Source organism: Pollicipes pollicipes, unplaced genomic scaffold, assembly GCF_011947565.3.
Source record: "Pollicipes pollicipes isolate AB1234 unplaced genomic scaffold, Ppol_2.1 Scaffold_4295;HRSCAF=5057_pilon_pilon_pilon, whole genome shotgun sequence".
Taxonomy (NCBI): Eukaryota; Metazoa; Arthropoda; class Thecostraca; order Pollicipedomorpha; family Pollicipedidae; genus Pollicipes; species Pollicipes pollicipes.
Window position 1 is genome coordinate 2,707,005 of NW_023596461.1, and position 25,677 is coordinate 2,732,681.

A 25,677-nucleotide genomic window follows, 5' to 3' on the forward strand; every position below is an offset into this window, starting at 1 on the left:
CATTGCTGCAGTATGGGTAGCCATGCTGTGACGTCTCATATGTCATTAAGGGCGCGTTCGGCCGGCGGGGAATCTAAGGTGCGTTCGGCCAAGAGAAAATTATTCAACGAATAATTATCTCTCGGATAATCATCCGCAGAGGTTCTCCATCTAGACTCGGCCGGTCCGGAAATTATCCCCCAGATTAGTCTCTCATACGCCATTCACAGCTACCGGTCATGGCTATGCATAGCGAAACAAGATTATCAGCCTTGACCATGCTCTGAATATTTTCCGCGACTCTCCTTCGCTACGGAAATTATCTGGGATAGTTTTCCGTGACGACAGTGCCGAACACCATTCCGGAAAATTTTCCAACATCCCGGATAGTTCTCCGAGATTATTTGCCGGCCGAACGCACCCCTAATAATCTCTCGGGGGGGGGGGGGGGAAATTATCCGGAATGTTCGAAAGATTCCGGAATGGCGTTCGGCACTGCTGGCACAAAAAGTTATCTTAGCTAATCTTCGCAGCGCGCGACAATCCCGGAGAATTGCAGAGCATGGTCAAGACGGAGGATCTGTTTTCGTTACGCATAGCTATCACCATTGGCTGTGGATGGCACATGGGAGACTAAACTGAAAGATAATTTTTCGACCGTTATGTCACCTATACTACGGCCACGTGAAAACGCTGTTTTGTGTGGGATTGGTTAAACATAAATATTTTCGTTAACCAATATTAGACAGATGGGAAAACCCATTCGCCAGTGATTTACCCCAGAGAACGCTAGCCAGAAGTGCTTAAAAGCAGTCTGTGTAAAAGACCACAGCATACAGAAACAACAGCATAGAGTGGGATGAGAAAAAACGGCCCAGACGGGTTTGTAGCACCCTGGGACGCATATTAAGAAACTGGACTGCACATCCTGCAGCCTTAGGAGGGGAGTTGCCTGGGTGGATGCAGGTTTGGCTTGTTCTAATGGGGGCAGCGAGAGGTAAACCCCGGGAGGCGTAAATGCAGAACGCACCATTTCAGTTCAACATCGCAAAACTCTGCCAGTTTTAGCACGAATCGGTACTAAGCACGGTTACTCTCTTAGAATTCGTACTAACTAGTCTCGAGGACTTGTTGGGTTTTCTCAAGTAGCCCTGACCTTCTGGAGGGGCTAAACGTTGACCAAAGTTGTCGACAGCCTCGTGCTCCGAGCCTATGGCACCGATTGACATGAAACCTTTACCATTCGATGTCGCTTGGCCGAAAACCTGACTTTTAAAGAATATGGTGACCTTGAATCAGGTCAAAAATCACCAAAAAACGGCCGAAACCATTAAAATGTATTGTCGATAACCCCATGATCCGGTCCTATGACGCTGTTCACCACCAAACGTTCACCAATGGAGGAGCCATAGTCGATATCTTATTTTCCCAGGACATGGCGACCTTGGGTCAGGTCAAATGTCACAAAAACCGGCCAAGACCATCAAAGTCGGCTCAAAATTATCCATGTTCCGAGCCTATGCCACCTATCGGCACGAAACTTTCGCCAATAAATGCGTCATAGTCGAGACCTACTTTACCAGACACAGTGGCCTTGGGTCACGTCAAAGGCCACCACAAATACAAAAAAAAAACAAAGAAATGGACGGCGGGTTCGGCGTCAGTTGGACTGCATACCCCCAGCCGGAGCGGGGGCGCAGCGAGTCCTCAAGTAAGAGCGGTGGCGCCTGAACACCCGGCCATCCATCAAGCGGACCAAACAGCTTTGGCCCGCGACCGAGCCCACCACCGCCAGCATCCATCTTTGCTCCAACTGGGGAATGGCTGTTGCGTATACTTCCTCGCCCACCCGAAACTGTCGGTTATAGGCACCCCGGCCCGGGCGATCCTTCCACACCTGCTGGTGGCGCTCTGTATTCGCGGTGAGGTCTGGGTGCACCAGGTCCATCGTGCCCCGCATCGGGCGACCAAGTAAGAGTTCGACCGGGATACGGCCTGTAGTCAAGTGAGGCGTGTTGCGGTGCTTGAACAGGAATTGTGACAGGCGCGTTTGTAAGCTGCCCCCGACCGCTGGGCGATTCCGGACTTCACTACTCTTACCACCGCCTCGGCCTGGCTTTTCGAGGCCGGGTGAAGGAGGGGCTGAATTTGTAGAGTACACGACCCTCCTTGGTGAAGGCCTCGAACTCAGCCGAAGTGAAGGCTGTGACATTATCAGACACCAGGATGACTGGCAGGCCGTGAGAGCTGAACCTGATCCGCAGCTTTTCGATTGCTGCAGCCGGTGACGCTGAGGCGCAGATGTGAATATCACACCACTTGGAATATGCGTCAACTACGAGCAGCTGCCTCCCTTCCACCGGGCCAGCGAAATCCACATGGACTCTCTGCCACGGTCGCTGGGGAAAAGTCCATGACTGAGCGGGTACTTCTAGCTGCATCCCACGATGGATCTGGCAATGGTGACATGTCCGAGCGCAGTCGTCGACCATGGCGTCCAGTTGGGGCTACCACACGTGGCTCCGCGCAAAACGTTTCATCTGGTTCATACCAGGATGGCCATCGTACAGTATCACGACGAGCTGAGCGCGGTGGGGCGGCGAGATCACCACTCAGCAGCCCCACAGAACGTAGCCATCCTGCGGGCTCAGCTCCTGCATTCGGTGGTAATAGGGCACCACTTCTTTTCCTGTCGGACGTGTCTGCGACCAGCTTCTTTGCAGATATCTGAGCACCTGGGAGAGCACCGGATCCCGGCTGGTGCTGGCACAGAGGTGGTCCAGATCCACGGCGTGGGACACGTCTTCCAGCATCTTTGCGACGTCACCAGGAACCGGATCATTAGCGGGAACGACTGGCACAGGCAGGCGGCTGGGGCCGCCCGCGTTGTCGATGCACTGGCCAGCGACGTACTTAACTAGCACTAGTAACAAGCCAGTAACAGTCACCACCGCAGGATCCCGAGAGACGCTGCAAAAGACAGGGCTTTGTCAGCATACAGCAGACTAAGCAGGGATTCGTCGTCTGTCTTGATGGGAAAGGGTGTTTCGTACAAATATTGGTGAAATCTTCCAACTCCGAACATCATCCCCAGCGCCTCTTTGTCGAGCTGGCTGTAGTTATGTCCAGCATCACTCAGACTTCGGCTGGCGTCGGTGATTGGACGATCTCCTCTCTCAGCGTCAGGGTGGCTGAGGACTGCTCCTAGACCACGGGAGCTGACGTTAGTTGTGAGAACTAACGGCTTTCCAGGAACGTAGTAGGCATGCGCCGTAACAGCGATAATCAGCTGTTTGGGCTTCAGGAGCACGACACGCTGAGAAGCTGCCCAGGTCCAGGTCGCTCCTTTCCGTTCTGGTGAGCACAGCGGTGTTGCTGGCGTAGCCAGGCCGGGCAGGAATCGGGCGTAACACTGGAGTAGCCCGAGATAGGCCTTCAACTCAGCGAGTTTCTTTGGATCCGCAGCGTTCTGCAGTCTTTTCTTCTCCGGCGTTGCGTGAACCCCGGTGGCAGAAATGCAGAAGCCGAGAGCTTCACATCAGCCAGACAGACTCTGCATTGACTTTCAGGCCCACTGAGCTCAGACGGCGCAGCACCTCTCTCGAATTTTCTCGATGACCGGATGGGGTTGGACCCGTCAGAGTGGTGTCATCAAGGGATACCGCCAGGTTGGGTATGCCCGACAGAAACGTCTCCATATTACGCGGGAAAATCGAGATGGCGCCTTTGGGACCGAATCCCAGTCAATTTGGGTGAACCAACTCTCGTTGGTGTTGATGGTGAGTGACTAATTACTCTCGTCATCCACTTCCAGCTGGAAGTAAGCTTCGCAGAGGTCGGTTTTGGTGAACATATTGTCGCCAGCCATAGCTGCGAATAGCTCGTCCACCCTGGGCAGCGGGTATTTCTCCAGCTGACTGGCCCTATTCGCCGTTTGATCATAGCTGCCACAGAGACGAAGAGTGCCAATGGCTTTTTCACCGGCATCACTGGCGCAGTCCAGCGGGACGTTTTCAGTCCTTCCAAAATTCCCTCTGCGACCTGTCTGTCCAGTTCTATTCGATTGTCTCCCGGCGCGCGAGGGGACAAAGTCGATGTTTCAAAAAGATCGGCTTCACTGCCGAATCAAGCTCGAGGGAGACTTCTCGAACATTGTAGCGACCCATGTCCGGTTTGAGCAGGTCACTGTACTCAGCTCGATCTTTCAGCAAGGCAGTTTCCAGATCCCCGGCATCCAAGGGGATGGGCACCAAGAGAATGTGAGACTTCCAATCCAGCTTGATCACGCGTAGCCACTCCCGTCTAAGCAGCGGTGGTCCCTCTGTGTCCGCAACGACAACAGGCAGCGTCACGCCTGGGGCAGGAGGAGGGGAACGCGAGCGCCTTTAAGCGGTGCTCGCTAAACTACGCGAGCATTCACTGGCGGGCACATAGGTGGCTCTGAACCTTACAAAGACACGAACCACGAACGCGCTAACATCTTCCGCGCCCCAGCTTCCGGCAGGGTCTAAACAAATTGGCATGTAAAGTAGACACGCACGTTCTCGGAAACGGCCAGTCCGATCGCCTAGAAACCTTCAATCGATTCCGTGCAATTAGGTGGGCCATGAGGAGGCAATCTCAAGACCTTGCCTGAGGTCAAACGCGTCGAAACGTGGGGGAAAAAATTCCGTGCAAGTGCAGTCAACTCAGATTCCGGAGTCTTCTGCATTGATCGCTGTGAAACCTTCACGGTAGGTTCAAGTGGGTGAAACCTTCACGGGCAAGATGTGGTGTTCCGCTTTAGGTTGCAAGAAGCTGATAATCACGGTCAGTTATAAGCCGTTGATAACAATTTCGATGACCGCTTCCTGGAAGACATACCAAAGAACACACTTTGCAGCCTCAAGAAGAAAACCCTGCGCTACCGCTCCCACATACGCATCTCCGGTGTCAACCACTGAGCCACAGACAACGAATCCCGACACCGGATGGGACACCTCAGAGGTTCACACTGCACGGTGACGTCGCGGCCTTCGGAGACCGCGACACGCCGAGGCTCCCACCATGTTTCATACTGTGTGGGATCCGTACGCCAGCACCAGGCGATAAGTGTGAACTCCCAAGGAGAGAGCATCGCGGCCTCGGCGGTCTTCTTAGCCTTTGCAATGGACGTAAGACCGATCGCGTGAGAGAGAGAGAGAGAGAGAGAGAGAGAGAGGGTGTGTGCGTGTGTGTGTGTGCGTGTGTGTGTTTGTGTGTGTGTGTGTGTGTGTGTGTGTGTGTGTGTGTGTGTGTGTGTGTGTGTGTGTGTGTGTGTGTGTGTGTGTGTGTGTGTGTGTGTGTGTGTGTGTGTGTGTGTGTGTGTGTGTGTGTGTGTGTGTGTGTGTGTGTGTGTGTGTGTGTGTGTGTGTGTGTGTGTGTGTGTGTGTGTGTGTGTGTGTGTGTGTGTGTGTGTGTGTGTGTGTGTGTGTGTGTGTGTGTGTGTGTGTGTGTGTGTGTGTGTGTGTGTGTGTGTGTGTGTGTGTGTGTGTGTGTGTGTGTGTGTGTGTGTGTGTGTGTGTGTGTGTGTGTGTGTGTGTGTGTGTGTGTGTGTGTGTGTGTGTGTGTGTGTGTGTGTGCGTGTGTGTGTGTGTGTGTGTGAATGGCAACCACAAGTGGCCTGGACATGAACCAGCTCGCCTCCGCCATGGAATATCCGGGATGTCCGAGAAGAAGCTCGACCTCCCACCACCACTGCGAGACTATCACAAGTTCCGCTACGACCCACACACGTACTACGGCCTCGGACATACTATCGGCCCTAGAGTTCGCCCACCAAGGCGTCATGTCCGGTGGCGCTCGCTTACAATAACGTGCCGTTATTTAGTGTTGATACAGAGCTGATCAGGACACCAAGATGTATCCGGCAATGTGTTTCCTCGGTAGCCCCATTCGGGATTTCATCCTGATCCCAGGTGGACGGAACCGCCCGCACGAGATTTGACGCAGCACCATGGCGTCTTGCAAAGATAGCCTCAGCAACAGTCACCAGGAACACACGGAGCGCTGGTTCGAATACACGCGACACCTGCTTTCACTTGCAGTGGGAGATCATGTCTACATAAAGAATCAGCTTGGCATATTCACAAACAAGTGTGACAAAACTGGCTCGGTGTCCTAGGTCAGGCAATTAGACTTATGCGTGATACGAGTCGACGGTTCCGGAAGGTTGACCATGCGAAACCGCCGGTTCCTTCGCAAGTGCGTATCCGTAATGCAGCCATCACCGCACCTTGATATCTTCTGCGACCTCCGCACGCGTCTCCCGCCACCCCACCGACCGACTCCCCAAGCCACCGCTCGGATGGCACACCCGGTGTCTCGTCCCAAACCCCAACTAGGAGCCATCGACCATATCCATACCCTTCAGCTGGGAATTCCAACCTCACAACACCCGTGCCGTCAGTGCATACAGCTCCCCGATCAGGCGCGTCACCGACGACACCCCATGTCTGTGAAGTTAGCGATTTAATCAGCGATTTTTTCAGCGACGAGTTCCGATTTCTCTGAAGAAGGGTCGCAAGGTCAATTTTGGCATGGGAACACAAAAATGACCATTATTTTGCAATATGTGACCTTCAAGATCAAAAGCTCAGTCAAAGGACTGGGAATTCGATATCACCCAAAAACTACCCGCCGATTTGGAAACTGTGAGCATCAAAATATTCAAAAGCGCAAGAGCTAGCGTCCGTCAAAAAGTCCCGACCTCTCAGGGTCCCCTTCAAGGTCAAACACGGGCTCAGAGAACGGGGTACACCATGCCACCCAAAAATTACTGGCCGAGTTTTAACTTACAAACAGCAGAATATTCACCACAGGAAGAACTAGCGTCCGTCAGAAAGTCCTGACCTCTCAAGGTCAACCTTCAAAGTCAAGGACGGACTCAAGGACGGGGAATTTCATATTACCCAAAAAACTACCGGCCGATTTTTAAGTTACAAACATAAGAATACTCACCACTGAAAGAGGTAGCGTCCGTCAATTTATTTGACTTATTTGAGCCCTCATTTAACCTTGGAGAGTGACCTTAAGAGGTCAGGACTTTTGACGGATGCTAGTTTTTTCTGTGGGAAAAATTCTGATGTTTAGAAATTTAAAATGGGCCGTTAATTTTTGGGTGGTATGGAGCTACCGGTCCTTTGAGCCGGCGTTTAACCTTAAAGGGTGGTCTTGAGTGGTCATAATTTTTGACGGACGCTAGCTCTTGCGCTTGTGAACATTTTGATGCTCACAGTTTTCGGATCGACCGGTAGTTTTTGGGTAATTTCGAGTTCCCCGTCCTTTGACCCAGCTTTTGACCTTGATGGTCGCATGAAATTGTAAAATAATGGTCATTTTTTGTATTATTATGGCGCAAGTGACCTTGAAACCATTTTCGGAGAAATCGGAGCTCGTTGCTGAAAAAAATCGCTGAATAAATCGTCAAATTCTCGGACATTGACGCCCCTCACCCGCCGTGCAGCAACAATAACACCCCAAGCTCAGTTAGCACTCCACTCAGGCGCGTCGCCGAGGACACCGGAACGGCACTAGACGGCTCCATCCGACCACGATGCTGACGTCTATCCACATACCTCGCCAACAAGCAAGCATTCGCCCCGCCCAACGGTCATCACGCACGGAGCGCCGACCAATGTGCCTTGACGCTTGCATGTAATGATCTCAGAGACCATGGGCGCGCTAGGCCGGCAGATACCCTTGGAAAACTATTCGGAATGCTGGGAAAAAATTCCAGTAAGGCGTTTGACACTGCCGATACGGAAAATCATCTCATTTAACTTTCCGTACCGCGTAAGAACCCCGGAAAATTTTCTGAGCATTGTCAGGACGGATAATTTTTCTCTCTGTGCATGGCTATGACCAGTGACCGTGCATGGCGCATGTGCTACGAATCTGGGAGATTTTGTCTGGATCTGTCGAACGTAAATAGAGCGTCCCCGGGAATGATTGCAGGAGAAATAACCATTTGTTGGCTAATTTACCCTCAGCCGAACACGCCCCGAGTGGGATAGCGGAATTATGTTCTCAGTCTCTTCTGTTTCTTGTTTGATAGTAGTTCCACGATCTTATTTGTCTTCCCTTTACCAACAGACACCAAAGTTGTATATATTAGGTGAATTAAGGGTTGATGAACGAGCGTTTGTTCATCCAACCATATCCCGCATATAGCGGCCCGTTGCGCATTGAAGTCTCAACATCAGTGACGTCATGTTACGCTAGGCGAAGATGAAGCCGGGATCACCGGACGGCTTTACCTTCCTTTCACGGCCTTGACGGTGCTATTGTAAATTCCGTAAGAAATTCTGGTTATCTGCAAAGACCATTTATCAACGTTGTCCGCGAATTTTTGGTGGGTGGGCTTTGCGTGGGCCGTGTTGTCGAACAAGCTAATGTGAGTTTGCTTTAACGCTTTGCTGTGGTAAGGGACATAGCTTTGCAAAATGCGTCGAGTAACACAGTGAGGAAAAATAGTTAAAATTGATGTTGAAATGCACAGAAAGGGGGTCGGCTTCCCCCAAATGTTCTCGGCGGGGCCAAAAAATGACCCGGAAATGACGGAAGGAAATCTAATCACGGTTCTAAAAATAAGAGAAATATACTCTAAAATTCTCCATGATGTACTTGATAAGAAAAATCCAATAAGCTTTGAAAAAGTAAGACACTGATGTTGACTGTGAGCTTGGGCTGGTTCACCACAAGGTGGTGTTCTGGGCCTGCCCCCGGGGCTTGGGTCAAAGTTGCAAGGACTCCAGCTTCTCAAACTGTCTAGGATAGGATAGGAACCACCCTTGGTGTGTGCTTAGCAGAGGGAAAATTACCAATTATTTCTTAAAATCATTCACAAAGATTCTCTACTTTCAGCAGATCTGTTAATAATCCTCAGTTTCTTCTACCATGTGTCATACACATCAAATGGTCATAGTTATGCATAGTGATAAAAGATTCTTCATCATGGCCATGCTCTGAAAGTTTTCTGACTATGCCCTGAAAATTTTCTGGAATACTTCCCAGGTAATTACCCAGGATTATTTGCCAGCCAAGTTACCCTCAGTGACTTCTTCCAATTATCCTATTCTTCAGAAATTGCACTATCTTTGGACATGCATTGCAAAAAGAAGTTGGAATAGGAAGGAAGCAAGGAGGTGTGGAGAATTGGTGTTGTCAGGCCAGCCTGTAAACCAGGGCAGATTTTAACAAGATCTTGTGACAGAGGTGGGGCCTAACTTCTAATTTTTGGTAGCTTATTCAAATTATGGGGCAGCCATTATTGAATATTGGTATTGAGGACATCATAACATGGTCTAGAACATACCTTATCTTACCCTACTGTATGGTAATCAGGAATTATAAAGGGCCACAAGGCCTGGTCTTGTCAGGCTCCTGGTGCAGTAAGCAAGCAGTCAAATTATGGGTAGATTCAGTGTGGGATGTCATACATGATGTTACATAAGATGGATATGATGAAAAGTGACTGAATATCATGATACTTATATTTTGGTGTAAGTAGTGTTAACAATCTCTGCCCCAAATAGGTCCAGCTTACCATCCTACTTTGGGGCATGATTCTGTCTGCCCCAGATACCTCATTGGCATGGGTTCCATGAATTGCAGACTGGTGACCAGGCTTTTCTTACAATAACAGTTTGGTATGAACTTGGTCAGCACTCATCTTAAGGCAACCAAAAGAAACATTTTTTACTACTGCAGTAAGATAATTTTAGCCTAATAGCCCAATCCCATCTGGCTGCACCTCTGGAGTGGGCTAAAGAACAATAGTTGGCCCCAGAAGCGCTAGGGACAACAGATAACTTCAGAGAAGCCTAAAAGCATTAGGACCTTCAAGCATCATAAGGCCCAGTAGGGTTTTGGGATTCCAAGAATATGAGGGACTCAGACATTACTGGAACTACTGCTAGCCTATGCTGGAAGCCCATAGAACATCAGGTGGCTCAAAGTATGATTGAGCTCAAAGAGCAGCATGGCTGCTCAGTTACACAGAAGGCTGTGATGCATTTTGTAGGAGGGTTGGCAAGCATTTTCACAGTTTTCTTACATCAATAGCAGCAAATGGTTCAGATTTGTTGTGGTATGTTTGGCAATGGTACAAGTGCATTGCTTGGGACTGGATTGTTTCCCATTTTGTCATGTTCAGTCTGAACTTTATTTTGAAGAGCATGATGCTATTGTCCAGCATGTAGTCTTGAAGGTGCTGTAGGAAGTAGGGCAGCACCAATGTGAGCTAGGAGCTTTTGGCCTTCATTGTATAGCACAGTTTGGTGAATACATTGGCACAACCATGGCAGATAGTGAGAATATCTGGCTGTAAAACAGTTCTCTTGAAGTAGAGGGTATGAAGGCTGCTTAAAGCCAATGCAGCATGGGTTGCAGGCTGGTGCATTGCCTACCCTCTTCTCTTTTCTTTCTCGTCATTGGGCCAAGATGTTCATATTTCACAGCATATTTCCAAAGCACTTCTAAATCAATGTTTTGTCCTATTACCCAAGCACAAGTTGTTCCTCTAACATGAGCTTTCAGATCCTGTTGAACATGCTGAGGCCTGTAAATATGTGATCTTATTGGACTGTATATCAGATTTGCTTCCTGTAATATGCAACCAATCAAAAAGCCCCTCATACATGCAGTACAGCTTGAATCTATACCATTTGATAGTTGGTCATCATTGGTGGTCCAGGTCATTTCATGTTCAAAAGCAGAATCTGTCAGCTCATTATTCCTGTGTATTGGTGTTATGTTTCTAAACATTCATTTCAGCCCAGCAGGGGCTTAGATACCTGCACATTATGGAGGACTTATGATGCCTTCATTTTAGGAATGGACTCAACACATTTGGGAAATGATTGACACTGGATGAGAGGGGTGCTACATGAGAATCCTGGTTGGCTTGAGCTGTAGCAATGCATATCAGCTATTTTGCCACCAAATGGAGTTGCCACTTTTGTCACAATTCACCATATTGGCTCATCATGTAGATGTATTTGGATACATGCTTTCATTGGTGTCCTCAGTTTGCATTTCATTAAGGATCCTGATCAACTAGGGTCCAAAGCTAAAATTCAGCTTTTGCCCAACATACTCTCAGCATTGACTAGCTCTCCATGGCCTGAAGTCCCAAAGATGCTTCTGGCCAGATGATTGTGATATGTGGGATGGGAGATCACCATGCAGCCAGCAGTGGCCTTCATGCCAATGTAGGCAACATCAGGTTAAATGGCCTGGATCTTGGCAGGCCTCAGGGGACAGCAGCTCACTGAACAGTGTCCCATCACAGCAAACTGAGTCTGCTGCTTTACTAAGGGATTGGGTGGCTGATATGGAGATCTCACGAAGTTCTGTACACCCAAGATTATCAGTTGTTACATCCAGCTGTGTTGTGAATCTTTGCTAGTTTAGTGGTGAGGTCTTCCAGATCATCTGCCACACCACAAGCATGCATTTTGAAATAGCCTGTGTCGCACTTTGATCCATGTATGTGGGAATAGGCAAGGCACTTAGATTACTCTAGTTTTTAGGTGGGTCAGGGTTTAAGCAAAGATGAATGCCTGAATAGAGGGTCACATGAATGGTTGGTTTCAAAAATATTATCTTGGTTGTGAAATTGATTGCAAGTTTTTGCAGGCAGGGGGTAGCAGCTGCTGCATTTGAGGCCGGCCAGGGGTTTTTAGATTTTGATGTCATGCAAAGGGCAGCAACTTCAGGATTAAATGCTGTGAATCATGACATACCACAGGATTGTGCTGCACAGTGTATGTCCCTGTTTTGTGCCAGCAGGCCTGGGTTGAACTGTATACTCAGAACTTGACCACATGTTTTGTAGAGCCAGTGCCTTCAGACCAGGCTGCGCTGGGCAAGTACTCAACTCAGTGCCACTGCAGCACCAGTTTAAGCAGACCAAATCACTGTTGGGTCTAATCCCACCTGACGGCTGCCATCTCCCGCACGGCAGTGTCGGCATCTCTCCAGGGATGGCGCTGGATGCGGAGCGGGCGGCCGTGCTCCAGGCGCTGACGGCGGCGGCCAGCCAGTCGGTGTCCGACCTGAAGCCGGCCGAGGCGCAGCTCGCCCAGTGGGAGACGCAGCCCGGCTTCTACACGGTGCTGCTGCGGCTGGCCGCCGACGCCCAGATCGCCGTCAACGTCCGCTGGATGGCCGTGCTTTACTTTAAGAACGGCGTCGACATGTACTGGCGCAAGACGGCCCGCAACTGCATCCCGGAGTCGGAGCGGCCCGAGATCCGCGGCACGCTGCTCAGCTGCCTTGGCGAGCCCGTCCACCAGGTGCGGCGCGCGCTCGGCCCGGCCCGGCGCTCGGCCACCGTCGCCGCCCCGGTGCCCGTTCGCTGGTCATCGCGCAGCGGGTGGTGGGCGCACGCTTTGCTGCCCAGCAGTGGGTTTTAAAGTTCAGTACGGTATTTTTGTTGGTGTGTTAAAAAGCTGTCTTGTCAACAGATGTTGAATCGTAACCACGCTTGCATGACGTCAGCTCCTTTTTGATGGGTTGCTATGGGTTGTGGGAACATCTGCGTTTCCCCCTGTTTTCTAAGGGCTCGAAATGGCCATCGTAGCCGGCGTGCTCTAAAATCCCAGTCATCATCATCATCATGATCTCTCTGTTCATCTGTGCATCCGTCCCGCTGCTCTCGGCCCTGATTCGCCACCGAAGCGGCCATATCCCGGCCGGCGGCGTCCAGCCATGTTCGGACGCCGCGGCGTGAGCGCAGCGCCGCGGCCGCTGGTCACGCCTCCCATGTCGGCAGGTGGCCACGCAGATCGCGGTGCTGATCTCGCGCGTGGCGCGGTTCGACTGTCCGCGCGAGTGGCCGGAGCTGGTGCCGTCGCTGATGACGCTGGCGCTCGGCGGCGAGCCGCTGGCCTCGCACCGCGCCCTGCTCACGCTCCACCACGTGGTCAAGACGCTCGCCTCCAAGCGGCTGACGGCCGACCGGCGCGCGTTCCACGAGCTGGCGGCGGTCGTCATGCCGCCGCTGCTGGCCGCCTGGCAGCGGCTGCACGAGGCCAGCCTGGCGGCGCCGACCGACGCGCAGATGAACCTGGAGCGCGCGCGGCTGGCGCTGAAGACGCTGCGGCGGCTGACTGTGCACGGCTGCCGGCGGCCGCATGAGTCGGCCGACGCCCAGGCGCTGCTCGGCGCCGTGTTCGAGCGCTGTCGGCAGGCGCTGGAGCTGCGCCGCTCGCTGCAGCAGGCCGGCCAGCCGCTGGCGCTGGCCGAGAAGTACGCCGTGTTGCACACCAAAGTGCTGGCCGACACGATCGAGAACCACCCGTTCTCGTTCGTGGCGCTGATCCGGCCGACGCTCGAGTTCTGCGCCGTGTACGTGTTCACCGAGCGTGGCGAGGGCCTGCTGTTCGAGCGCTTCACCATCCAGTGCCTGAACCTGATCAAGGCAGTGCTGCTGTGCACCGAGTACCGGCCGCCCAAGGACCCGTCTGACACGAGTGAGCCGCAGACGCTCGAGGCGCACCGCATCAAGAGCGAGTTCTTCAGCAGTCAGCCGCTGGAGCAGATGTGCCGCCACCTGGTGACGCAGTTCTTCCCGCTCACGGCCGACGACTTGCGCGCCTGGGACGCCGACCCCGAGGGCTACGTGTGCGAGGACACCGGCGAGTCGTGGCGCTACTCGCTGCGCCCCTGCACGCAGTGCCTGTTTGTGGCGTTGTTCCGCCAGTACCAGCAGCAGCTGGCGCCCGTGCTGCTGGCCATGCTAGAGCGCACGCTGGCGGCGCCGGCCTCGACCGAGCTGAGTCAGGCGCTGGCGCGCGAGGCCGTCTACAGCGCCGTCGGCATGGCCGCCTTCGACCTGTACGACGAGGTGGACTTCGACCGCTGGCTGACGTCCGGCCTCCTGCAGGAGTTGGCCATCAAGGAGTCCAACTACCGCGTGGTGCGCCGCCGCGTCATCTGGCTCATCGGCCGCTGGGTCGGCGTCAAGCTGTCGGCCCGCCTCCGCCCGGACGTGTACAGGTGAGCGGCGGGCGGCACCGCCGGCACGCGTGAGACCGGGATCGCTGTACGATGCGGACACTTCGGCGTTGAGTGGGAGAGGCCAGTCGAGCAGGCGCGCTCCCTGGTGTCCCGATGCCGTCGGGGCTGGTAGCGCTGCTGGACTGGCTGCTCTGTCATGTAGACCGCCGCGACTGGCCGCTATCACGATCACCCGACTTTGTTCACGCGGCCGCTGGCGCTGCCCCGGCCGCGTCTGCGCGCGCCTACCCTACGCTCCGCGTGCCCTCTGACCGTCCGCCGGCGGCGCCAGGGCGGTGACGGAGCTGCTGAAGCACGAGGAGGACCTGGTCGTCCGCCTGGCCGCCGCACAGACCCTCAAGGACGCCGTCGACGACTTCGAGTTCTGCCCGGAGACCTTCATGCCGTTCCTGTCGGACTGCTTCAGCCAGCTGTTCCGGTTGCTGCAGGAGGCCAAGGAGTGCGACACGAAAATGCAGGTGGGCGATTGTCCTGGCGCAGACTGGCGCGGCGCCTGCCTGACACTGAGGTGTTTGTACCGGTTGGGTCCCATGTCAGTGGGATACGACCCGAGAATCAGCGGTGGTCCCGCGGGCCTGTCTAATCCAATCCGAAGTCTAATCCCAGTACTTATGGATAAATATCCATATACCGGCTCCGAAAAGGTCAGTATGTGAGAGGCGTAGTGGCACATGGCGGCGAAGGAGGCTCAGTGGTGTATTTTGATCCTCCGGCTCAGATCCGGTTACAAGTGATGCGTAGGCGCCGGTTGACTGGAGGACTGGCTGGCTGCCCTGTCACCAAGCGGCGGCACCTCTCCGCCTTCCGTCGGCACGTCACGCTGGGGTGCGTGTGTCGGGCAGGTCCTGAACGTGCTGTCGTTTGTGATCGAGCGCCTAGACTCGGCCATCCGACCATACTGCGACGACCTCATCTCCTACCTGCCGGCGCTCTGGGACGACTCGGCCGCGCACAACATGCTGCGCGTCGTCATCCTCTCCACGCTGATACACCTGGTCCAGGTCAGCGCCGGGTCAATATCCCATGCGGTGTGTGGAGGATGGTCACTGCTGTCATTGAGCAAACCTGTCAAATGTCGCTTGAGAGCCTCCATACATCAGTGGCAGTGTGTCTTCTCTCACATTTCGGATCTGTCCTGCTGCCCCTAGCCTCCAGTGGCTGGGAGAGGCCCTCGTACTGCGGTGACTTGTGGTCTGGCAGAGGTTGAAGGCATATTATGTTCCTTCGCGTCACGGGCCCGGCGGTTTTCCGGTACACTGGCGCCCCCTGGGCTGGAACGCGCCAGCGTTTCATCCTGCCCTCCCTCCGCCGAGTGGCTGGCACAGCGTTGTCTATCGTCGCAGCGGGTAGGACCGGCCAGTGTGTGACACGACCGTCCGCGCCTGCAGGGCCTGGGGCCGGACAGCGTGCGGCTGTACCCGCTGCTGACGCCCGTCATCCACCTGAGCACCGACCTGTCCAGCGACGCACACGTCTACCTGATGGAGGACGGCCTGGCCCTCTGGCAGGCCACCGTCGAGAACGCCACCCAAATGCACCCGCAGTTCATGGAGGTGCGCGTCGCCGTCGGAGCCGCGGTTGTGCTGTCGGTTCTCTACGTGTCGGTCATGACGGCGTCGACCCCTTAACGGCCGCGTCCGGCTGTGGCGGCGTCTAACCTGCATACGGATGCTACGCGGGGGTTCTTGTGTCGTTGCATGCTCTGTTATCGTGCGCTGCCGAGCGCATACTTGTGTGCGCCGGCAGCTACACACCCAGCTGATGTTGTTTGAGTGGTGTTTACCTGTCCTGATGCCGTCTGGCCCGCACCAACGGCTGCCAAAGCCGGTGCCGGCTGACCTCGCCCGACCTTGGGCTGACCCGTCTGACCTTCGGCTGACCCGTTTGACCCTCGTCTGACCCTCGTTTGACTTGTCTGGCCAGTCTGACCCTCGTCTGACCCTGGTTTGACTCTTGTCTGGCCCGTCTGATCCTCGTCCGACCCGTCTGACCTCGCCTGATGCCCTTCTGACCCCCGTCGGACCCTCGTCTGACTCCCGTTGGGCCCTCGTCTGACCCGTCTGAGTCTCGTTTGACCCGTTGACCCCCATCCGACCCCGTCTGACCCCGTCTGGCCCTGTCCGACCCTGTCCGACCCAGTCTGACCCCCTTCTGACCAATCTGACCCGTGCCACGTGGCTGCCGGCAGCTGTACGCGCAGCTGGTGCCGCTGTTCGAGCTGGGCACGGAGACGTTGCAGGCGGCATTCGCCATCAGCCAGGCGTATGTGCTGCTGGCGCCGGCGGCGTTCCTGGCGCGCCACGGCGCCACGCTGGCCGCCGCCTGTCGCAGCCTGCTGCCCGAGATGAAGCCCGAGGGCGTGGTCATGGTGCTGCGGCTCGTGGAGTGCGCCTTCAGGGCGGCACCCGAAACCGGTGAGCGCGCGCCGCGGGGGCCGACCGGCGAGGTCGGGCAGCGCACCTACAGGACCACACCCGGGCAGGGAGCATGGGACGCTCGCCCTGCGGCCGGATTGGGCAGTAGGGCGGAGTTGTGGGCACGGTTTGGCCGGCGTCCCGCACGAATGCGACGTTATGATGGCCTTCAGAACACTGTGTGTGGTGCTTGTGGGCTTTCATCATTTTACTGTGCCTCCCTCCGAGACCGCTGTGGAGTGTGTCATGGTCGCACTGGGCCGACGGAATCGGCGGCTATTCTGCTCAGCTTCTACAATGCTCAGAGCGATTATGTCTGGCGAAAAATCGTCCGAGTGAAATCTGTGAAAGGTGCTCATTATTTCTCCAATTCATTCGGTGTTCCTTTTTCGAATGTCAGATGTGCACTGCAGTAGTTTCGCAAGGCCGTGACGTTAAGGGCTCAACAAGAGGGCTTGTCCTGACAAGGTAAAACGAAAATGTGGAAGTGACTTTTTTGGCGCCCCATCCCGGTAAGCGTACCTCGCCGCGCCGCCGGCGCTGGCCGCCTGTGTGACGGGCGGCGCCGCGTCCACAGCCGTCAGCCTGTTCTCGGGCCTGCTGCCGGCCGTGCTGGAGGCGGCCGCGTCCGGCGAGCCCTACCCCATGGTGATGGCGATGCACCTGAGCCTGCTGGCGCGCCTGCTGCTGGTGGCGCCGGCGCTGTTCGGCCAGCTGCTGGCCACGGTGGCGGCCGGCAGCGGCAGCACGGACGCCATCCTCTTCAGCGGGTCAGCAGACGAGACTGGCGCTGGCCGGCGGACGTGTGCCGTCTGCCTCAGAGGGTGGAGGGAGCCATCTGGGTGTGACTATCTTTGTGGGCGTGTCCTCCCGCTGACAAGAGACTAGCTCATTGGTACTTAAGTTTAGGTTGGAAGTTGTAGAAATGGTAGTGCTGGCGCAAAGTTGGTTGACATGACGTTTGCGCAGCAAGATTTCGACCTTTTGGACTGTTTGTCCTGGAATCTCATCGCGTTAGGGCTGTCTTGAAAAGCCCTCCAAGGGTAGACACTGATGACGAGATTTGTTGACCCTGCGGCGTGTCGTCTCCTCAGCGGGGGGTGCCGTCGTTATTTGTCTGGGTGCTGATGCTGCGGGTCAGACCCCAGGACTGCTGGAAGTGTGGCCGGACGGTGTGTGTCGTGCATCCACTGTCGGCGTTTGCCCCGCCCCAGCCCGCGGGCTGCGTGGCCGGAGAGCCCGCCCCCGGTGACCGCGCCCGTCGCGTCCGCCCAGGCTGCTGGAGGTGTGGCTGGACAAGATGCCGCTGGTGACGCCGGTGGAGCGGCGCAAGCTGCTAGCGCTGGCGCTGTGCTCGCTGCTGCCGGCCGCCTCGCCGCCGGTGGCCGGCCGCATCAACCCGCTGCTGCTGAACGTGGTGGAGACGCTGCACGACGTGAGCCGGCCGGACGGCGGCGGCGACACGCTGGTGGTCAGCGGGCCCGAGCAGCTGGCCGCCGACTCGGAGCCCGAGTACGAGACGGCGCATGACGTGCGGCGCCGCGCGCTTACCGCCACCGACCCCGTGCACACGCAGGTACTGCGCTGCCGCGCGCGGGGGGCTGCACGGACCCCGACCGTACCCGGGTGCTGGTGGCCCCGTCCATGCGCAGGCACTATGCTGACCTCTGGCGCAGCTCGCGCTCGGGTGCTGACGGCCACCGGCCCTGTCCACACTCGGTGCTGATGATGTCTGTTTTTATTGGTGTCGAGCTACTTCAGGCATTCGGAACTTAAGTTGTTACGCTCATTTGTGAGGAATATTATGCACATAGATAATACGGTAGCAAAAACCTTATTCCTCGGAGAAAAACCAGGAGAACTGAGATATAGATGCGTTGATATTTCTGAAACACGCCTTTATCAAAACAAATAGCAGAAGTCTCCTGTAGACAGAAGACAGTCTTCAGTGTCCAGGACCAGGAAAGTCTTAAGAAGACTTCCGCTGTTCGTTTCGATACAGGCATTTTGCCGATACGTCGCCGTATCTATATCTCCATTCTGGTTTTTCTCCGAGGAATATGGCTACCACTACTAACTTATCTACATTCGGAACTTGGTTAACTCGCGATATATATATATATATATATATATATATATATATATATATATATATATATATAGCTTGTTGAACTGTCCGGCCGTGCCCTAAGGTTTCCTTGAGTTAGACATTTTCCTCTTTCCCGTCGTCATTGGCCATCTCTGGGCCTCTGCCCTTCCAAGACCGCCTCTGCCATGCGGCACTGCCCTCCCTGATTTTGACCACCACTCCCTGACCGTGACCGCCCCTGCCCGGTCCGCCAGGTGCTTCGGGACGTGCTGCAGACGCGGCTGCGTGAGATGCTGGCGGCTGTCGGCGAGCGGCGTTACGCGGAGCTGGCCGCCGACGTCGACGTCGAGACTGCGCAACAGCTCAGGGAGTACGTGCAGTTGTGAGCGGCGCCGCCGGGGCCGCGCCGCGCCTGTTTTGTCCCGCTGGCTGCTTGAGTGTGCTGTGGTGTCGTCGTGCCGCGGCCGTCCGCCGCGCGCCCGCCATGTTGGGAGCTGTGATCTGGCGCCCGCTTGCTTCCAGTCGCGCGCGCCGCGGTGAGGAGCTGAACGACTCGGCGGGTTCCGTGTATGTGTTACGCTCAGGATTCTCTTCCTCCGGGAAGCGGCGTTGTTTTGGCGCGCGCTGTCTGGCGCGGCCGTGCCCCCTGTGATGGCCGTTGTATGAGATGTCCGACCGGCGGCGGCGGGAGATGTGCTGTGGCGAAGCGCCGCGGTCGGCACTGAGGACGGAATGTCGGCAGAAGTGCAGTGTGCATGACACGAATGGAGGAAGTGCGGGAGGCGATGATAGTTGATGCACGCCTTAGAGGGTGCCGAGTTTTTTGGGACATGATTTATTTGCCCCGTCACGCTTGTATCCAAACTTCGTTTGTCATGCTTCTTCAGATATGCTGAAAATAAAATCTAACCACGATATTTTCAAGCTGTCGTTTGTCAATGACTGCCTATTTGGGATGTGTACGACTTTTCGTAAAGAACGGCTTATATCTGATCTCAGTTTAAGAACACGCGAGATGTTTAGACTACAGACACACTATGCAACATCGAGTCTAAGTCTGAAACAACATCGGGTGCAATCAGTTTGCATTTGTAACACAGCTGCGGTAAACCAAGTAATCACCGCAATCTCGATCGAATCCGAAAACATGCGGACATAGTGTTCAGACGGTGTACTGAGCACTGTTCGGAAAAAGCCGACAGGGTTCGTCCCGGATTTCTACCTGATTTTCATCCATGCACCGTCTTCGTCCGGCCTTCTCCCCCAGCTCTGGCCCCGTACATAGAGCGGGGTTGTTTACTGCCGACTGTTCGGCCTGCTGGTCGTGGCGTCTCCCCTAGCTCTTGTTCTACACGTCGAGCGGGACTCGTCACTGACGACCGAACGTCAGTTCCGCTGGGGATGCACGTCTGGTAACGTGGGCAACAGCACGACAATGGAACAAAACGCGAGCGACTTTGGTCATCATAGAGGCCTTTCTTTTTGCCTGTCGAAACGATTTTTGGACATGTGCGCGCACCCCACAGAAAGCCACACAGAGACGAGACACGGCCTGAGACTTTCTGTTGAAGACAGAAGGTAGTCCCACGTAAAGCTCACTGGTAACAGCAGAGTTGGATATGCCGTGCATCTTTACGATGGTTGTTTGTGTGACATTCCATATCAATGCAACCAAAGGTGGCCTTCAACGGTTTTGACTTCAGCCACTCTTTACAAGACACGACTACTGATCCGTGACAACCCTTTTGGTGCTAAACGATAGTCGCCGGCCACATATCAGAGACGACCCGTTTTCGGAGCAGCCAGAATCGGCGGCGTCCATTTGCTGTTTTCTACCGCCTTCCGTAGTCGCTCACCTGGGTCTGCTTGTCCAGCTTCACGCCTGCTTGTCCCCGATAGCCGAGCGGACCACCCTGGTCTCAGAGAACCGGGGCTGCTCAGCGCTGCATTTCAGTGGACTGGGAAGCGTAAGTGTGTATAGTTGCATGGGCAAGCGTGTAATACATGCAGCTGATGGACGTAAATGCTCGTTAATCAAGGGTAAAGACCGAAGCTGCCCCAATCACCAGACGCAACCGATCCGTCAGGCCCGCAGCACAGCCAAGCCAGGCATGCAGCTTACTGTAACTGGGAGCGGCTCAACGGGCACGCTCCCGTCGGCTGGCTGCCGGACGCGGCGGGCGGAGGCTGCGTTAGTCGTGCCGTGCTAATTGGAACGTCAATACAACGGAGCACCGACGGCGGGCCCTGAGGTGATTATTTGAGCTGGAGGACGTGCCGACTGCTCTGGGCGTGTGGCGTCCAGGACTTAAGCTGTACACTAGCACTGCCTGCAAAGTGAAGGCACCGAGGGATGTATAACGTGGCATGGAGCACCACGACACGGTCGCTCCTAGTGCCCGTGCCTGCCCGTGGTCACCTGGTGCCCGCGCCTGCCCGTGACCACCTGATGCCCGTGCCTGTCCGTGACCACCTGGTGCCCGCGCCTGCCCGTGACCACCTGGTGCCCGCGCCTGCCCGTGACCACCTGGTGCCCGCGCCTGCCCGTGACCACCTGGTGCCCGCGCCTGCCCGTGACCACCTGATGCCCGTGCCTGTCCGTGACCACCTGGTGCCCGTGCCTGTCCGTGACCACCTGGTGCCCGCGCCTGCCCGTGACCACCTGGTGCCCGCGCCTGCCCGTGACCACCTGATGCCCGTGCCTGTCCGTGACCACCTGGTGCCCGCGCCTGCCCGTGACCACCTGGTGCCCGCGCCTGCCCGTGCCTGTCCGTGACCACCTGGTGCCCGTGCCTGTCCTTGACTACCTGGTGCCCGTGCCTGTCCCTCAACGGAGGAACATTGAGCATGAGCATCATTTGGTAACTAGATGGCGCTTGGGAACTGACGGTCTACCCATCACGGCCACATGTATTTTGACCCATCGGGAGAATACATATAGCGCGTTTCGGTGTCGTTGGATTAGATAAGTTCGGGTGACATCTCTACCAGTATAAATCTACTTGTTTGTTTGCTGGCGTCGCTACCTCGCGCCACGCCATTGGCCAGCCGGCTCACGTCCGCGGCCGGGACAGGTCCAATGAGTCATCCCCAAATGCCCGCACATATCCACAACCCCTCGGACGTGATTTATTGCCTACTGCCATCACCGCCGACTCAGCAATTCGCCTTCCATGCCCGTAAGCCCGGCGACGACACAGTCTCCGCTCCGCTCCCATGTATTCGCACGGCTCTCAGCCGCCCGGACGGCGCCGGGCCCACGCTCTCTGAACACAAGCGGAGCTGAGCGGCGAGCCCGCTGGACGGATCGCGAGACGCTCGTCCGCGCATGCGCAAACGTCGGCGCCTCCCAAGACGGGCAGTTTCAGGGGAACGGCGGCGGACCGAGCCGTCCGAGACGGTGGTTCGCTCCGCGCGCGCGCCCGGTCAGGAGAGGAAACAGAAAGGTGACCGAGACGCGCGCGCGACCAAGCGCGCGGGAGATTCGACGGACGACCAACCACCGGGATAAAGCTGGACACTTGTTCAAGCGCACTGATGGAATGCCAATGTACACACTGCCCCGGCGGTGACGATACCAGCCGAGGCCCGCAATGGCGAGGGAGGAAACAGCAGCTCCAGCTGGCCGACGCAACAGCTTCGTCCTCCCCGCCTCTTTCGCTGCCGGACACCACTAAACTCTACAAACATTCTGTAAATAGCGAGCTCATCCAACAGTACTGGCTCCATACACCCGCCACTTTAGCTACCGTTCTCGCATGTCCGCAGCACGTGTTCAAAAGGGAGACGACAGGAGCTGAAAATGAAAGTGTGAATGGCGCAACGTTAGGGTTGAGTCGCAACAAGCGACGTCATCTAGTTGCTCATGCAGTCCGCATGGATACCACAGTCATCCCGGCAATGTGGCCGGCGGACTGTTGGCATAACCAGCATAAAAACGAGACGAAAGAACAGCCGAGCCGCTGAACAACCAAGCCTCCCGGTAAAAAATAGTCATCACCCCATGAAGGTCGTCTGCTCCCAAGTCTTTTGACAAGACGAGAGACAGTGACGCTCCACAACCCCTCCCAACGATGTCGCGATAGACTCCTTACAACTCAACAACTCCCCCGATCACGCACCGGAGCACTCACGCTCATCCGCCAGCACATCACACCGCCACCCGCACGAGGTAACACGCTCGCGTCCCGCCGCCGCCTGCCGGCCCCACTCGCCCCGGCGGAGGCGACCGGTCACCGAGCCGCGGTCCGCTCACGCCTCGGCTCCGCGCTCCGCGTAAGTAGTCTTGCTCGTCAGGTCTTCGGATCGCTTGCTGCGGCGGACCGGCCAGAGGTAGCCGCTGCGTCTGGCTGCCGGCCGCCCGCGCCGCACCTCAGTACACCCACGTGACGGGCACCCACTGCGGCTCCGTCTCCAGCGCCATGACGGCCTCAACCACGCGCCGGTATGTCTCTTCCGGGTCCTCGTTGATCAACAGCAGATCGAAGTACTTCTCGTAGGCGCGCTGCAGCCGCGCCGACTCCTCCATCTGGTGGCGGTGGTCCTCCTCCTGCGGGCACGCGCGGCGTCATCGCCCAGCTCCGGGTCAAGCATCGCCGCCGCGCGGCCGGGGGCAGGTCACGTACTCAGGGGCGCGACGCCCTGCGTCCAATAAAACAAACACGGCCGCTCTAGCGCTGATGCGCTGGCGAGACGGGGAGCGAAATAGAACTGTCTGGCCCACATATCAATCGACGACGAAACCTGACACGAGTGCGAAAACGGAGTAAACTGTCAAGCCGCCAGCTTGCACGCCGCGTGGATACCGAGCCCATGATTCGTCAGGCGGCGCTCCAGTAGTGCACGCATCGGATCAGATCGGCTCCCGCCCGGCGCCGTTCTCGCGCCGGCTCGGCGGCCGGGGAGGGAGAGGGGAGGAAAGGGGCGGTACTCACGTCGTAGAGCGAGTTGAGTGACTCGAGCGTGCGGCCGCGGCGCGAGCTGTACCGGGCGCTGTTGCGGTCAAACTGCGGACACGCGGCCGGGGTCAGGCCGGGGTCAGGGTCGGGCGCGCGGCCGCTGGCATCACCGGACAGATGCAATGCAAGACAAGCAGCTGCGCTCTTCACGCCATGAGGCTGTCGTTCTACAGGGAAACTGATGCACGAACGTCAGGCTTCAACGTTCCCGCCCGGCTCGGTCGACTGGCTACAGGATGCAAGCGAGAGTCTAGCGGCTTGCGCCGATCACACACGTCATCAGGCACATTCGCGATCGGTTGGACTTCGGCGGCCGAAGCGGTACTCCAACCACAACCCACATGCTCGGTCATGCCTGGCCAGACGCGGCCCCTGGCGCCGCACACAGCCAGCGTCCGCCCTCTGCTCGTTCTCCACTCGCGGGCCGCCAGGCGCCGCGGGTTGCGTCGCTCACCGTAAGACTGCGGCTCGAGTTGCGCAGCGTGGTGGCCGACTCGCGGTAGAGCTTCTCCACGTCGTCGACGCCCGGCGCCGCCAGAAACACCACGTACGGGTGGAACTCGGCCGAGTTGTAGAGCGTCTTCAGCGACACGGGGCTGCAGTCGAGCACGCACATCTTGCCGGAGCGGATCACGGCCCGGATCGAGTCCAGCTTGGTACCTGGTGGGCGGGTTATGGGCAGCTAGTGACATCCGGAGAGTTAGTGGTTCGGGAGACTGGCGAAGCGACACGGTGATCAGGTGGCTCAGCTACACCGCGGAACCCCGACGAAATGACGACTGCGAAACGGATCGGCGGACACCTCCACGTCGCCCAACAACCATTGACAATTAAGTATTCGCACCAGCAGACACCAATACTCTCCCAAAGAGCGGGCCATAGGCAAGCCCCCGCCAGAGGCTTGCGACTTGCGTTTCAGATGCACCCCACGTACCGTACAGGTGTCCGTTGAACTGGCCGTACTCGAGGTAATGCACGTTCAGAATGTCCTCCTCCATGGCCTCACGCGACGTGAAGTGGTACACCTGACCGTCTTCCTCGTCTTCTCGCCTTGGTCGGGACGTGTCTGCAGAATCAGGAGCGGTGAGCTACGCAACAGAAACAGACAAACACCGACGCATTGACACAATGACATGCCCTCGGTCGGCCGGGCAACAGTGATGAGCTCGTGTGGAAGTCAACGGGGTTCAGTCCATTCTAATCTACTTCTCCATTTGTCGTTGGATTCACCACAGTTCCTGGATACCTGCATTGATCAACGCGACCCAAAAGTTAGATCAGCCCGGATCAGCGATGATCTTTCCGCACTGACCCGCGCTTATCCAACCTTGTTTCATAATACTACGTTCCACATTCATGGCACGGACAAGCTGAGAGACTGGTCACGTAATCGCGAACAAGTACAAATTTCTTCAAGGGTAATGGTCCACTTCGATGACTTTTTACGACACTTCATCGACTTCATTACATCCTCAAGCCCAGCCTAAAACGGAGTGAAGCAAGGAAGACAGCTGTAGACACAGTCAAACGCCATCATCAAGCAAATACAGCCGGCCGGAACAAAGGAAACGGTCTGGCACGACCGCCGGAGCTCATCTTCATCACGACCGAAGGGATTTATACGACCGCCAGTGGCCCAAATGACGGCCCGGCCGAGCTGCTGAGACCGTCCTCGGACATCGAGAGGCACACCGCGCTCAGACTGCCCGCACCCAAATGGGGCCATCCGTCACATAAACTGACTTAGCGCCAACCTTGGTTAGCCAAATGAGGACGAACCTTGGTCATATTTTAAGGGACCCGCTCTCCAACCAGCTTTAAGGCTTGGCGGCAGCACGGTATCATGAACTAAAGACACTTGATTGGGTCATCGAGCGTCATGAATCATTGAAATGCAGGGTTTTACGGCGGCCAAATTATAACGAAACGGAGACCCATTTACCTCTACCTTGAACAAAACTGTGAAATGGAGCGCAGATGCTCATTTCATGCCGTCACTAAAGTACCGACACAAAACGAACCAACAGAATAAGTTATCACTTGCTTCTGAGGCGACTGTGAACCGCTGCCCGCGGCACCTCAATCTGCGCACACGTCTGCACTGAGTGCGGCGCCAGGCCGGGCCGGCGACCGACGCCAGTCACAGCCTTCGGACGGGACCCGAGGGCGGGGCAGGGCCCGGCGGGACCTGGGG

The 25,677-nt window shown here is 56.1% G+C and overlaps 3 protein-coding genes across 4 annotated transcripts in view; 2 read left to right on the plus strand and 1 right to left on the minus strand.

Annotated features, from left to right (window-relative positions):
* The first annotated feature begins 8,290 nt into the window (after positions 1-8,290).
* Impbeta11 (importin beta11) lies at positions 8,291-19,435 on the plus strand. The gene is made up of 10 exons (XM_037220030.1): positions 8,291-8,392; positions 11,966-12,296; positions 12,776-14,001; positions 14,294-14,480; positions 14,865-15,023; positions 15,411-15,575; positions 16,211-16,436; positions 17,014-17,206; positions 17,712-18,012; positions 18,780-19,435. Exons 2-10 carry the CDS (start codon positions 11,985-11,987, stop codon positions 18,909-18,911), a joined length of 2,901 nt encoding a protein of 966 aa, XP_037075925.1. The 5' UTR covers positions 8,291-8,392; positions 11,966-11,984; the 3' UTR covers positions 18,912-19,435.
* Positions 19,436-20,878: 1,443 nt separating this feature from the next.
* LOC119096532 (histone-lysine N-methyltransferase 2D-like) lies at positions 20,879-21,301 on the plus strand. The gene has a single exon (XM_037219441.1). It carries the CDS (start codon positions 20,879-20,881, stop codon positions 21,299-21,301), a length of 423 nt encoding a protein of 140 aa, XP_037075336.1.
* A 428-nt stretch (positions 21,302-21,729) lies between these two features.
* vari (MAGUK p55 subfamily member vari) overlaps positions 21,730-25,677 on the minus strand; it is a 62,319-nt gene continuing 58,371 nt past the window's right edge. For both annotated transcript variants that reach the window (XM_037218985.1, XM_037218984.1), the window contains exons 11-14: positions 24,418-24,549; positions 23,938-24,143; positions 23,460-23,531; positions 21,730-23,074 (exon numbers count right to left, since the gene is read on the minus strand). In XM_037218985.1, coding sequence (XP_037074880.1) covers positions 22,898-23,074; positions 23,460-23,531; positions 23,938-24,143; positions 24,418-24,549 — 587 coding nt within the window. In that variant the 3' untranslated portion in view covers positions 21,730-22,897. The remainder of the gene's footprint in view (positions 23,075-23,459; positions 23,532-23,937; positions 24,144-24,417; positions 24,550-25,677) is intronic.

What these genes read in the sequence shown, in the direction of transcription:
- Impbeta11 (XM_037220030.1), top strand. Translation starts at nt 11,985, where the DNA reads ATGGCGCTGGATGCGGAGCGGGCGGCCGTGCTCCAGGCGCTGACGGCG. An exon ending in CTCCGCCCGGACGTGTACAG is followed by an intron (nt 14,002 to 14,293) that starts GTGAGCGGCGGG and finishes CGGCGGCGCCAG; the next exon opens with GGCGGTGACGGAGCTGCTGA. An exon ending in CAGGGCGGCACCCGAAACCG is followed by an intron (nt 16,437 to 17,013) that starts GTGAGCGCGCGC and finishes CCGCGTCCACAG; the next exon opens with CCGTCAGCCTGTTCTCGGGC.
- LOC119096532 (XM_037219441.1), top strand. Translation starts at nt 20,879, where the DNA reads ATGTATAACGTGGCATGGAGCACCACGACACGGTCGCTCCTAGTGCCC.